Below are 12615 nucleotides of genomic sequence, written 5' to 3' on the forward strand. Positions count from 1 at the left end.
TTAGGACTAAAACTTTTTTTCCCGTTTTAATCGCCTAAAAGCGGGGACTGATGTTTGCACAATACATATATGCTGCGGTTTGATGAATACTGTTCTCTTACTCTTTTTTTTTTTTTTTTTTTTTTTTTTTTTTTAAATATTCGTACTTTCCAGCTTTGAACAATCATTCTTTTTGGACATTCATTTAATAAATCGAATTAAAATAATCGTGATTATTTAGCAACCCATTACAAATGCGAGGAGGGGATACTGTTTGGCTACTGTTGCTTACTTTCACCTAACAAATTAATAACAGATGCTATAATGAAAAAAAACAAAAACACATCGCTATAGGATGCAATAGTGCTAAAAAAACAAAACAAATACAACTATACTAATTGCTCAAAAACAGAAATTTAACTACTGGTAACCTTAACATTATCCTATTGTTTCTATTTATTTGACTGTGTGAGGGAAAAGTTACATACAAGGCCGATTTTCTATGTGGAGAAAATCCTCCTCCCCAAAATAGGGCATTCTGGATAGGAACAAAAATAAAAATTGTCTCAGTCATTGAGGATTTCTCTTTCACTGACCAAGGACAGAAAAGGTGAAGTATAGCATCAGAACAGATACTTCACTATAAGTATTAAAAAAATATACATAAACTCTATATAAACGCATATAAAAATAAATCGATTTCTACACATGATGCAATTCTGCTAAAAAACATATACAGCCTCTTGGAAGTATTGATGATCGCTCACCATTATTAAAATTACATACTGGAACCCTTAAAATTTTGCTATGGTGAGCTCTAACAAAAGCTTTCAGAATTATTGGCATTTTAACACCCATTGCTAACTCTTTCCTTCTGCAAACATAACTGACATACAATGGAATCAAACACATATTGCTCTTACCTTACTCGGACGGAACACTCTCAAAATGCAAATACAGCATTGGTTGACCAACCTCCAAAGGGTGTTTATACCGAAAGCCGTTAACATGGTGAGGTTAGGGGTGTTTATTCCAAAAGCCATTTTCTTATTTTCAGCATCCTCATGTTAAGAATGGTTTTCAGATAAACACCTTTTGCAGGTTGGACAACTAGTGCACATTGACCCATTGGTTTGATATAAGTTAAAACACAATAATATTATACAGGTAGGTTTCAACATACATTTTATTGACTATTGAAACACTTATTTGTTATATATTTGTTTTCTTACCACTTTTACTTTCTGTGGAGCATTTCATTATTTAGAAGATGTGTTACAGTTAATTTTGGAAAATAATGCTTGCAGTATACCGAGCAGAAAAACACTGGGTGACTTGAAATATGCTTTCTTCGGTAGAAGGTAGTTATGTACCTCTATTTTTGTTCAATCTAAAGAGTTTATATATATAATATATATATTAAAAAATGCTCTTGTTATAATCACCCAGTACCTGCAGATTATCACCCCAAACCAATGCTAATCACCAGTAACCAGCAGTGCTGACAATCACAGATAGTGGCTTTCACTAACAGCCACTGAAAACCAATGCCCGACAGTGGATGCCAGATCATTTCATTTGGGTCACGGCCACTAGTAACTATTCTGTTCTGGATCTGTCATGCTTCCCCTGGGCAACACCGGTTAACGGGTCTTGCTAGTTTTGAATATTGGAATGAATTTAGTATAAAACTCAGCTAAAACTCTTGAAAGAGGCTTTAAAGCAAAAAAATACTACAATCTATTGGTAAATATTTTACATTTGCTCTCAACTGTTACTGTACAATTCTTAACTTTTAAATGCGTAGGTTTAAACTATTATCTAAGTTTTTTTTATAGGTGCTCCATAATTTTGACCATAGTTGTGTGTGTGTTCTCTTTTGTCGTTCTTTCTTCCTGTTCACTCTCTCTTCTCATTCTCCCTCCCCTTGTTCCTTTTCCTCTCCTTATCTTTACCTCTTCCTGTTTATCATTCCCTTCCCATTCTTTCGTTATTCTCTCTCTTTTCCTCTTTTTCCCAATTTTTTTTTATCAATAGCACTTTTAAACAATCTCTGTTGTAAATAGACCAAGCCATCCTTTTGTGATGTAATTCAGTATGTATGACGCCTTTTGTGACATTAACCCATGTCATCCGCTAAACACACAAGCAAGACATTTGTAAATATGAAAATCCCAATAAAATGGTGTTTGTTTGAACAAAAAAAAAAAGAAAAGAAGTCCAGAAAGTTCTCTAACGACTGCAATAGAAATAAATAAAATGCGATTTGATCTTTCATAGGAGAGTAGAAAGTGGACTATGGGTTTACTTTTGGCAACCTAATAACTCTCATTTCCCTTATTTTGTCCTTTAGTCCTCACATTCCATAGTCAATGTTTCTGATGAAGTGGGAAGAATTTCGTTTTTCTGAGTCAGAATTTATGCATCTAACACTTATCGCTAGTAGTTCTTGACTATGAAGTATTTTTTTAAAGCTCCTTACATCTAATAGCTTCAAGTCTTGTCTAGAGTAGTTTTGATAAAAAAAGCAAATAAAATGAGGAAATTAAAAGAGTTTATTAAAAGTTAGTATGGTTCTCAGCATTGCTCAAGGCATGAATGAAAAAAAGTTATAAAAGTATGTGTAACATATTTCTGTGAAAACTTTCTCCTCGTCGCTTTTCTCTCTCTCTATCTCTCTCTTTCACCGCTTCTCTCTCTCTCTTTCACCGCTTCTCTCTCTCTCTCTCTTTCACCGCTTCTCTCTCTCTCTCTTTCACCGCTTCTCTCTTTCCCTTTCACCGCTTCTCTTTCTCTCTCTCTGTCACAAAGCAATTTTATCTCTTCATCATTAAACGTTTTTTGCTGACTAAAAAATATGGTCTTTCATGCATTAACTTTCTACAAAATAGATGATCAAACCTTCTCTGTTGTTTTCCATCTTTTTCTGCACCTTTCTACCATTAGACAAGACTAAATGCTGTTTTTGTTTTTTTTAATATGATACGATACTGTTTCTCAAACTAATGTCATTTATAACATGCACTTTTGCCTATTTTTCTCATTCACCATCCATGCTGTATTCTTCTGCATGTTAGCCCGGTTAAGGGAGTAGGGAGGGAATTCCAAAAGCAAGCGGTCTGGGGAAGAGTAGAAAATTGAAAAGCATCTCTACAGAGAAACTGGGTAGGTTGGAAATATTTACACTGACAAGGAGAGGAGGTACAAGTGCAGTGAGTTTGACAGAGCCCATTTGTGGAACAATTTATAAAACAAGTGTAGGGATGCAACAGGGTTTGAAGCTTGGCCGGCGGTGCGGCACCTATTAGATAAATTCTGTTTTTCACCTTGTCTAAGAGGGAGAGGTTGACTTGCATTGAAAAAAGATGGTGTCTTGCCTTGATTAGATTTTCACCATCCATTCTCAAATGATCCAAATAAATATTGTCAATCCCTGGAATTGTTTCTTATTATGATTGTTATTTCACTTGTTAATACTAGTTTATACCTGCTGCTTGTTACAGTATCTGGGTATGTCACTTTCCATTGTTACCTAGCTTTTATCGCTTTATACATAGTACAAAGAAAGAAATTTGGAATTTTGTTTAAAAAAGAAAGCTACTTAGTTACTTACTCTCTCATGCATATACTAAGATGAATGTATTTACATATTGTTTTTTAAGCAAAAATAATTTGCTTTAAACTAATGCCAACTATTTGTTTTTCTTTTTAGATTATAAAAAAGATAAAAAAAAAAAATATTTACATAATGCTTGTAACTATGTTAATTTATTCAAATCTATAAAAACGCTTATCAAGTTAAAAAAAAAACAAACATCCTTCCAACATGTGAGATTTGTAGTAAAGGTATTACTAACACAAGTGGTCATGCCTTTTTTTTAGCCTGTCAGGTGATGGGATCATGGATGGAAAGAAAAACTTAATTATAAATGGGTTCTTAATATTCATGTGCCAGTAATTTGCATATGAGGAGGAATAATGGTTATAAGAAGAATAAATTGGAGAGAACAGGCAGTTGAGATGTTAACAGCTGATAGAAAGCATAGACGTGAGTTTGTGTTGTGAATTACAGTTTATGTTAAGAGAAATTCATACGAATAGTGAGTTGAGAAAGAGTTTACAAGATTCAAACTGTTATTGAAATTGTAACAACTACTGCCTTAGTAGCGTGTACTTTAGCTATTCCTCTTTTATCAACCAATCATATGTTACTATTAACATACAGACACTCCAAAAACAGCTTAACATTTTAATGGAAATAGTTCTTTAGATACTCAATAATTTCTATCATCCTCATACAGTCTTTGATAAAAAAAAAAATGCCCAATGTTGGAGAATGTCTTTATTTAAAATTATTGTTTTATAAGTATTCTGAATGTTCCAACTTGTATTTTGTATTCTGTTGCAATATTTTTGGTATAAAATAAGGTATATAAAAAAGGGTGTGATTAAAGAAAATTGGCTAGTTTTACTTATAGAAACTAGCAGTAGGGACTGACCAATCAAATGGGGCCATGTTCTGCTAGCAACCAATCAGAAATCAGACATTTAATCTTAACACGACATGAGATACTACCACCTAGCAAATGATTTTTTAAAACTATGTTACACTTGAAATCTTTGGAACCATATTTCTTTTACTCTAAATTTTTCAATTGTTTCTTTTTTTCTATTGTTCAGTGCTGGAACTCGAGAAGTTCACAACAAACTGGAGAAGAATAGGTTAGTGCCGTTTTTGTTATGTTTTTTTTTTTTTTTTTTTTTTTTTTTTAGTAACTTTGAGTAGTTACTTATTTAACTGGTTATAACTAAGACTATGACAACAGCATATTCTTTTATGTAGAGTTATATGATTCTCGGTTGATTAACTGTGTCAGATATATACTCAAAAGTCAAAACAATGATAGGAATATGCTGTTGTCATAACCCTAGTTGACTTGAACAATAATTTATGATTCTCTATGAACCTAGTACAACAAGCATCCTATAACTTCTGGCCCCTGTCAAAAACATGCCTCAACCGAGTGGTTGTATGTATTTTGTAATTTTTTTTCTGAAGATGGAGTTTACCTCAAAATTCAAAGAACCTTGACTGAACTCCAATCTATGCTTTCCCCTTGACAAACTTTCACAAAAAGCACTCACTTAACTACAATCACTATAAACGATTTCTCACACTATCTATCTGTGCCTAAATCTAAACGTAGATTCCATGAACAAAGCTTCTTTCCCAGAACCGACCGCCTGTGGAACACTGTTCTGCTGGCCTGCTTCCCAGTTGAATACAACATAGTAGCCTTCAAATCTAACGTAAACAAATTCTTGTTGAGCTGTCCCCATAAGTAATCAAATTCTACTCAATTTACACCATTAATGATTACTACACTACCACATTAGTCATTAACCCTTATCCTCGAGTGGCCTTCAGGCCTTTGTAAGTTGTGATTCCCAATAAAAAAAGCAAAACAAAAAAAAACATAACACCACAATACCATCCTGGTTCAACACATTACAGTGGTAAATAAATTTATAATTGAAAATCATTGAAGCCTTTCAATATTAACATTGTTTATCTTGTCTTATAGCCAACTAGCAGTTCAGCATGGCTTTGCTCAGGCCCTATATACTGTTCATAACTATATATATATATATATATATATATATATATATATATATATAATTAAAAAGTTTGATTCATGCCCAGGTAACCTACATCTAAAATTTCATGTGTTTAGACACAAACTTGGCAGAGGAGTTTAGTAGAGTCTGCAAAGATCAACTCTTTCAACTTTGACCTCTTGGTAGCCAAATTTTCGCCTATAAACTGATTAAAAAGCTTGCTTCATGCCTGAATACCCTTTATGTAAAATTTCAAATGTTTAGACTATAAATTGGCTGAATAGTTTGCTAGAGACTGCAAAGGTCAAATCTTTTCAACTTTGACCCGGTTGCATCCAAGTTTTCCGCCAAAAAAACAATTAAAAAGCTTGTCTTATGTCTGAATACACTTGAATACAAATGTTTAGATCAACAATCTAGAGACTGTAGAGGTCAAATTTTTTTTAACATTGACACCAATTTTGACCCCTTAACATTTATTGTTTTGGGCTCAAATCAAATTAAAAAGTTTGATCCATATCCAAGTAACCTACATCTAAAATTTCAAGTGTTTAGACCCAAAATTGACGGAGGAGTTTGGTAGAGTTTGTAAAAGTCAAATCGTTGAACTTTGACCCCTTGACAGCCAAATTTCTGGCTGAAAACTGTTTAAAAAGATTTTCTCAAATGTCAAGACCCCTTATGCCAAATTTCGAGTCGGTAAACGGAAAATTGACAGAGTAGTTTGGTAGGGAAATGTACACACACATTTTTTTTCTTATTAGTATTGACCCTGACAGACATTTCTCATTTCAAAGATAATTAACAGTAAATGATATCTGAGATTTCTATGGGATGTCGCTAGTAAAATAAGAAAGAATGTTTTTAAGTTGATTTCAAAGTGAAATGCATTTGACCCTCAAATGGGCATATATCTGGAATTTAATTTTTGGTATGACATTATCCTTGTAAGATTTTTCATAAAAATTAGTGTTGGAGAATGTATTTAAAACAAGTGAGACCTATGTCCTGTAGAGAAAGAATTGGAAAGTGGATTGCAGAAGGCAGGGTCGGAAAGTGGATTGAAGAAGGCAGGGTCGGAAAGTGGATTGGTGAGGAAAGGTCGGAAAGTGAATTCGAGCAAGTAAGCTCCAGGCATTTCCACAAACAGTGGTGATGAAGAGGGCCATTTGTAAAGCAAAGTTAGTGTACCTTGGTCCGCTGTGTGGTGCATGAATAACAGATCAAGGCTGTTTAGAAGGGGCCTATCACTCCATTTGTCTCCATGGCGATTAGTTGAAACAGAAATTTGTCGAGAAGGCTGGCATATTTTGATGGCTTGCAATTTTCTAACAAAAAAGGAATAAAATGAATGATTTATGTATGAATGAACTGAAAATCATTATGGTGGAATTTAATTTAGCAATGAAATTAATTGGGGTGGGGTACTCATTGACTTGGTTATGGACTGCTTGTATGGGGGAAGGGGTCATGGCTTTCTTTATGATTTACCGTATTGAACCTGATTGCAACTCTCAGAAGTAAATTGACCTGAAAAAAGTTGGAAAAATTCACTCTTTTTCCCCTCAAAAGCTTCTTTTTTTTTTTTTTAATTCACAATATAATAGGTATGCTTAATTAGAACTATGTGCAATAATATCATGAAAATAGTCATTATATTAGAAAACAATAAGACTGACAAGTGAATTAATGGGAAGTCATTTTGTAAATTAATATGTAAATTAACTGGAGTCTGTTGATTGATTAGAGATGCTCAGTAAATTAGAAAGTTGAAGTTCTTTTTAGTTTAAATATGAAATTAGTTTTTATTGGTGTTGGGACGATTAAGCAGAAAAATAGAAACTTTTGAGGTATTGGAATCAGAAATATTTTTGTCTATTTTGCAATGCCAAAAATGATTTATTTATTTTTTTAAATTATGGAAATAAAAAACCCCAACAAAACTACTACTTCAAGAGCAAAAACTAACCATATTTATTGATTTTTAACTACTAGGAAATCTAAAATATATCAAGTATTATTTTTACATTTGTGAAAATAGATGCACATTTTTTTTTTTTTTTTATGGTAATCCGATAACAAAAAAATTAAAACTCTAAACCTAAATATTTAGACGTTTTAAAAGAATCAGAATCAGAAAATTAAAACAGAATTAGTAATTTTATTAAAATCAGGGGGAAAAAAATATTGGAATATTCCCATCACTAATTTTAATGTCACTGTCAGATTGATAATGAGGTTGTTTGGTTCATATCCTGAATGTTCCAATTTTATGTTTTTGTCATGAATGTTGAGCTGTCTAATAAATGCATACTCTTGTTTATATAAAGGGATCTTGGGTTTACTTTTGTCAGCTTTGCGACACTCTCTTCCTTTAATTAATTTTACGATTGTAATTTGCATATATTGAGTTACTTGTAGAAAACTCTGGACATTTTCTAACTCCATTTCTTGATTCTGTTTCCCATTCAGGAGAGCTCACATGAAGGAAATGTTTGAATATTTAAGATCCCAGATTCCACAATTGGAAGATAAGAAAAATTCGAATCTGAGTATTTTACGGAATGCTATTCGTTATATCCAGGTAAGACCATCTATTTTTTTTTTTTTTTTTTTTTTTTTTTTTTTAGTGAAAAAGAGGAAAATGATGAAAATTGATGGTGGTTATTTAGAATTTAACTTATTTTAAAAAAAAAAAGAAAAACAAGAATACAGAAAATCTTTGATGTACAAACCTGTTGCAGAATGAACATGTCATATTCCAAAAATCACATACATTGATCAAGTAGTTTTTTTTAACTAAGAAACTCAAATTTTATGAGTACGAGGGGTAACTGTCTCACCCACCATTATATAAAAAAAAAAAAAAAAAATCGCAAGAATAAGAGAGATAACACAATAATCCATATTATTTGAGATGTGTCATAATGCTGACAAATTCCCATTAATCGCTTAAAAATAATTTTCTCTATAAAAATAAAACTACTTAATCAAGTTACTTGATTTTTGGAATATGGCATTTTTGTTCCATGACATGTACGTACATCATAAATATTTTTCTGTATTTTTTTTTTTTTAAATTAATTTGAATTCTAAGTAAGAACGAAATTGATTTATTCATTTCAAAGACGAGAGATGACTATAATAAATTCAAATCAAATAGACTTGAGGCACTCTATAATGAACAGTAACTGAAAGGACACGTTTTCTCTTGACACCGGTTGAATTATGAATAAAACAAGACTGTGTATTCAAATACAATTTTAAAAGTTTATGTGGATTATTTCGATTCTTTGGACTACTGTTCTCATCTTGAGTGATACAGGGTGAGTCTCGGGAATGTTTTTAGACTGCTCTTTGCTCTCCTTGAGTAAGGAATAGGGAGCGAGGAAGGTAGTCTTTAAACCTGCTTAAAATGCTGTTTAGTTGGTTTTGTATTCCTTAAAAACATCCATTTCCCGTGACTCGCCCTGTATTTTTATCACCCTGAAACATTTTGGCCGATGTAACCTTCCACCTGTTAAAACTCGAGGAATCTGTACAGAATTTCAAACGAAACTCTTTCTATCCACTTCTTTCCCTCAAAGAATGTTATAATGTGGGTCGAAATAAAACTGAGCTAAACTAATAATAACGCTTGTCTGTTTATGATTAACAAGATATTCCTATCTAGCATTGCATGAGAGTGCAACACTGGATAGGATTACCATATCATGATATACAATACAATATCATGGCAAGTGCTCGACTGAACTTCAATCTATGGTCCCCCCTCCTGCCAAACTTTCACAAAAATACACTCGATTAGTTACAACCACTATAAACGATTTCTCCCATTCTCTCTCTGTACCTAAATTTAAACGGAGATTCCATGAACAAAGCTTCTTTCCCAGAATTGCCCGCTTGTGGAACACTGTTCTGCTGGCCTGCTTCCCAGTTGAATACAACATAGTAGCCTTCAAATCCAATGTAAACAAATTCTTGTTGAGCTGTCCCCATAAATAATCAAATACGACCCAATTTACACTATTAACGATTACTACACTACCACCTTACATTCATTAACGTTTATCCTCAAGTGGCCTCCGGGCCTTGATAAGTGGTGACTTCCAGGCAAAAAAAAAAAAAAAAAGAAAGTAATCTAAGCATCAATTTTGTTTCATTCAGACAACAAAATTATTACAATTTAAAGAACTGAATTAAAAAAACTGTATTTTATTAAAAAAAAAAAAAAAAAAATTTTCAAGTCATGAAAATATAAACCTAAGAAACAATCACTGTGTCGGGATTTGTAAAACTTGATTTAATTAAAGCTGTTATTCTTTTATTATAATTAAACTTTGTACATAGCATAATCATGTATAAGTTCATGGATGAAACCAAAAAGTGACTTGTATAATTACATATAGACCATAGTATAAGACAATGTAATAAAGAAACTGTGGTACTTACCATGCTATTATTTATTTTTAATAGTATTTTTAAGTTATATTCAAGTTTCACAGTATCTATTTTTATTAAATTGTTAGGTGGAAGTACAGAATAGTTACAAAACACCCTTGCTTCCCCATGTTAAGAATGGCTTTCTAAATATTATTTCAGCACAGTAACATAAGTGCATAAGTACCAAAATTGTTTATGTATCTACCACTGTTATACAGAAATAATGTGAACAATTATTTAAACGTATGTAATTGTCTATCTTAAAGCTGTCAAAAAAATGTAGAATTCTTTTTTTTTTTTTAGAATATAAGTAATTAAAATTTGAAGGTGAATAGTGAAAAATGGTTCCATATTAAAAAATTGTTCTGAGTGACAAAAAGTATTATTGGAAAGAAACTGGATGGAAATAAAGTTTTTTTTTTTTTTTTTTTTTTTTTTTTTTTTTAGAGAAAAAAATAATCCAAGGGATAAAAGAAAAATTGGTTTGTCAGATTAAATATTAATTTATCAGATTAATTGCTATCAATGACAAATTATGAAAACCTATTATTTAAAAAAAATTTTTGAATTCATTTGCGATGAGGCTTTATAATTTGTGCATTCATTTTTTTTTTTTTTTTTTTTTCCGGACTGTTATCCTCATTTTCATAGTTGTTTCACCATGTTTTGGCCAACTCATCCGCTGGCCTTCTTCAGGTGATTAACTGTGACAGGCTCGTGGCACAGTGGATAGAAACTTTACAGTTCTGAGTGAGCATTATCTAAAGATAGCGGTTTCAATTCTACCCAAGCAGGCCAGTGGATTAGTTGGCGAAAACATGATGAGACAACTATGGAAGGCACTAATTACCAAGAATAAGTTAGAAGATTCGCGATTCCTATCCTGTCACAGTTAATCACCTGAAGAAGGCCAGAGGGTGAGTTGTCCAAAACGTGGTGAAAGAACAACTATGAAGATAACGATAACGGTCCACCATAAAAAAACAGAATGCACAAATTATGAAAACGGGATAACTTTATGTATTAGCTGATACTGTATAAAATTTTGATTAGCCATCGATACCAGTGGTTTCAAGAGTTATGGGAAATCTCTCCCATCGGGTTAAAAAAAATAGCAGTAAATGGTCTAAGTTTCTAAATAAATTATTTTACAGATAAACGAAATTATCATACTATTTTTTTTAATTTTCCATAATTTTGGGATCCACTTGTGTAACGTTGCAGTTACAAACAAAGGAAAGAAATGAATAAAACCCAAAATTTTCATTTTTTTCTTTTTTTAACGAAAGTTTTTATCACCATTACTTTCCCCGTCTCGACACCACTGGAAAAGTCTCTTGCTGCCACATGTCCATCTAGCTTGGCTCGCGTTTCTCTTTCCTCCGACTGCATGCTGGCCACAGCCGGTTCATTCTCATCTTCAACTTTACACATCCGTTTTATTTGATGCGCAGTTGGATTCTTTCTCGAGCATGTGGTGTCCTTTTTCTTTTTTTCTTCTCATACAAACTCGCGCACACTTTCTCATTTGCATATGCACGTTTTTCGGCAACTGCTGCTAATCTCTTCGCAAGCCAGCCATCCTTCGCTGCTGCTGCTACTTTCCCACATGCTCATATGCACCATGTTACACTTGTATATGTGATTAATTGATTCTTTTTTTTCTTGACTAAAAGTTGTCACTGCTTATAAAGATCAAATGCCACTCGAAGAATAAGGGCTGAAGAGATGGGATGATTGTCAGAATAAAGTCTGAATATTTATAGGAATGATTCTAGATAAGAATCGGTTGACATTGGTTTTGAAGATGATCAAGTTGTAATCTGTGAGGAAGCAGTACACTGGCAATGTGTTGCCCAGACGAGAAAATTATTGTATAATATCATAGGGATTTAGTCATTCTGTCTTGTTTGACGAATCAGGGTTTTGAATATTTCAGCTCTTCCCATCTCACCCCCAAACAATGTAATGTTAATGTAACTCCCATAGTCATAATAGCAAAGACTCTGATCACTTCATAACAGGCTTATTACATTTTTTTTTTTACTTGGTAGGCACCACTTATCAAGGCCCAAAGGCCACTCAAGGATCAGGATTAATGAATGGAAGGTGGTAGTGTAGTAATCATTAATGGTGTAAATTGGTTGGAATTTGATTATTTATAGGGACAGCTCTACAAGAACTTGCTTACATTGGATTTGAAGTCTACCATGTTGTATTCAACTTGGAAGCAGGCCAACGAAACAGTGTTCTACAGGCGGGCAGTTCTAGGAAGAAGCTTTGTTCATAGAATTTCCATTTAGATTTAGGCACAGATAGAGAACGGGGAGAAATCATTTATAGTGATTGTAACTAGTTGAGTTTTTGTGAAAGTTTGGCAAGGAGGAAACATCGATTGAAGTTCAGTCGAGCACCTACTATGAAAATGACTGTAGAGCTAGGCAACATCTCTTCTGTTGGAGAGAGGTTGCAGGGAAGAGAAAATATCATCTGTTAGGTTTCGAAGCCGATTTTGGACTATATCAAGGCTGGATAGGGAGCGCCATCCAGATGTGGCAACAATACTCCATCCCG

General features: G+C 33.0%; 1 protein-coding gene across 1 annotated transcript in view; it reads left to right on the plus strand.

Annotated features, from left to right (window-relative positions):
* LOC145292493 (uncharacterized) overlaps positions 1-12615 on the plus strand; it is an 80727-nt gene that overhangs the window by 20987 nt on the left and 47125 nt on the right. Inside the window, exons 4-5 of the mRNA XM_080138730.1 lie at positions 4660-4701; positions 8071-8182. Coding sequence (XP_079994856.1) covers positions 4660-4701; positions 8071-8182 — 154 coding nt within the window. The remainder of the gene's footprint in view (positions 1-4659; positions 4702-8070; positions 8183-12615) is intronic.

Source organism: Euprymna scolopes, chromosome 2 (assembly GCF_053919585.1).
Source record: "Euprymna scolopes isolate OS-2025 chromosome 2, ASM5391958v1, whole genome shotgun sequence".
Taxonomy (NCBI): Eukaryota; Metazoa; Mollusca; class Cephalopoda; order Sepiida; family Sepiolidae; genus Euprymna; species Euprymna scolopes.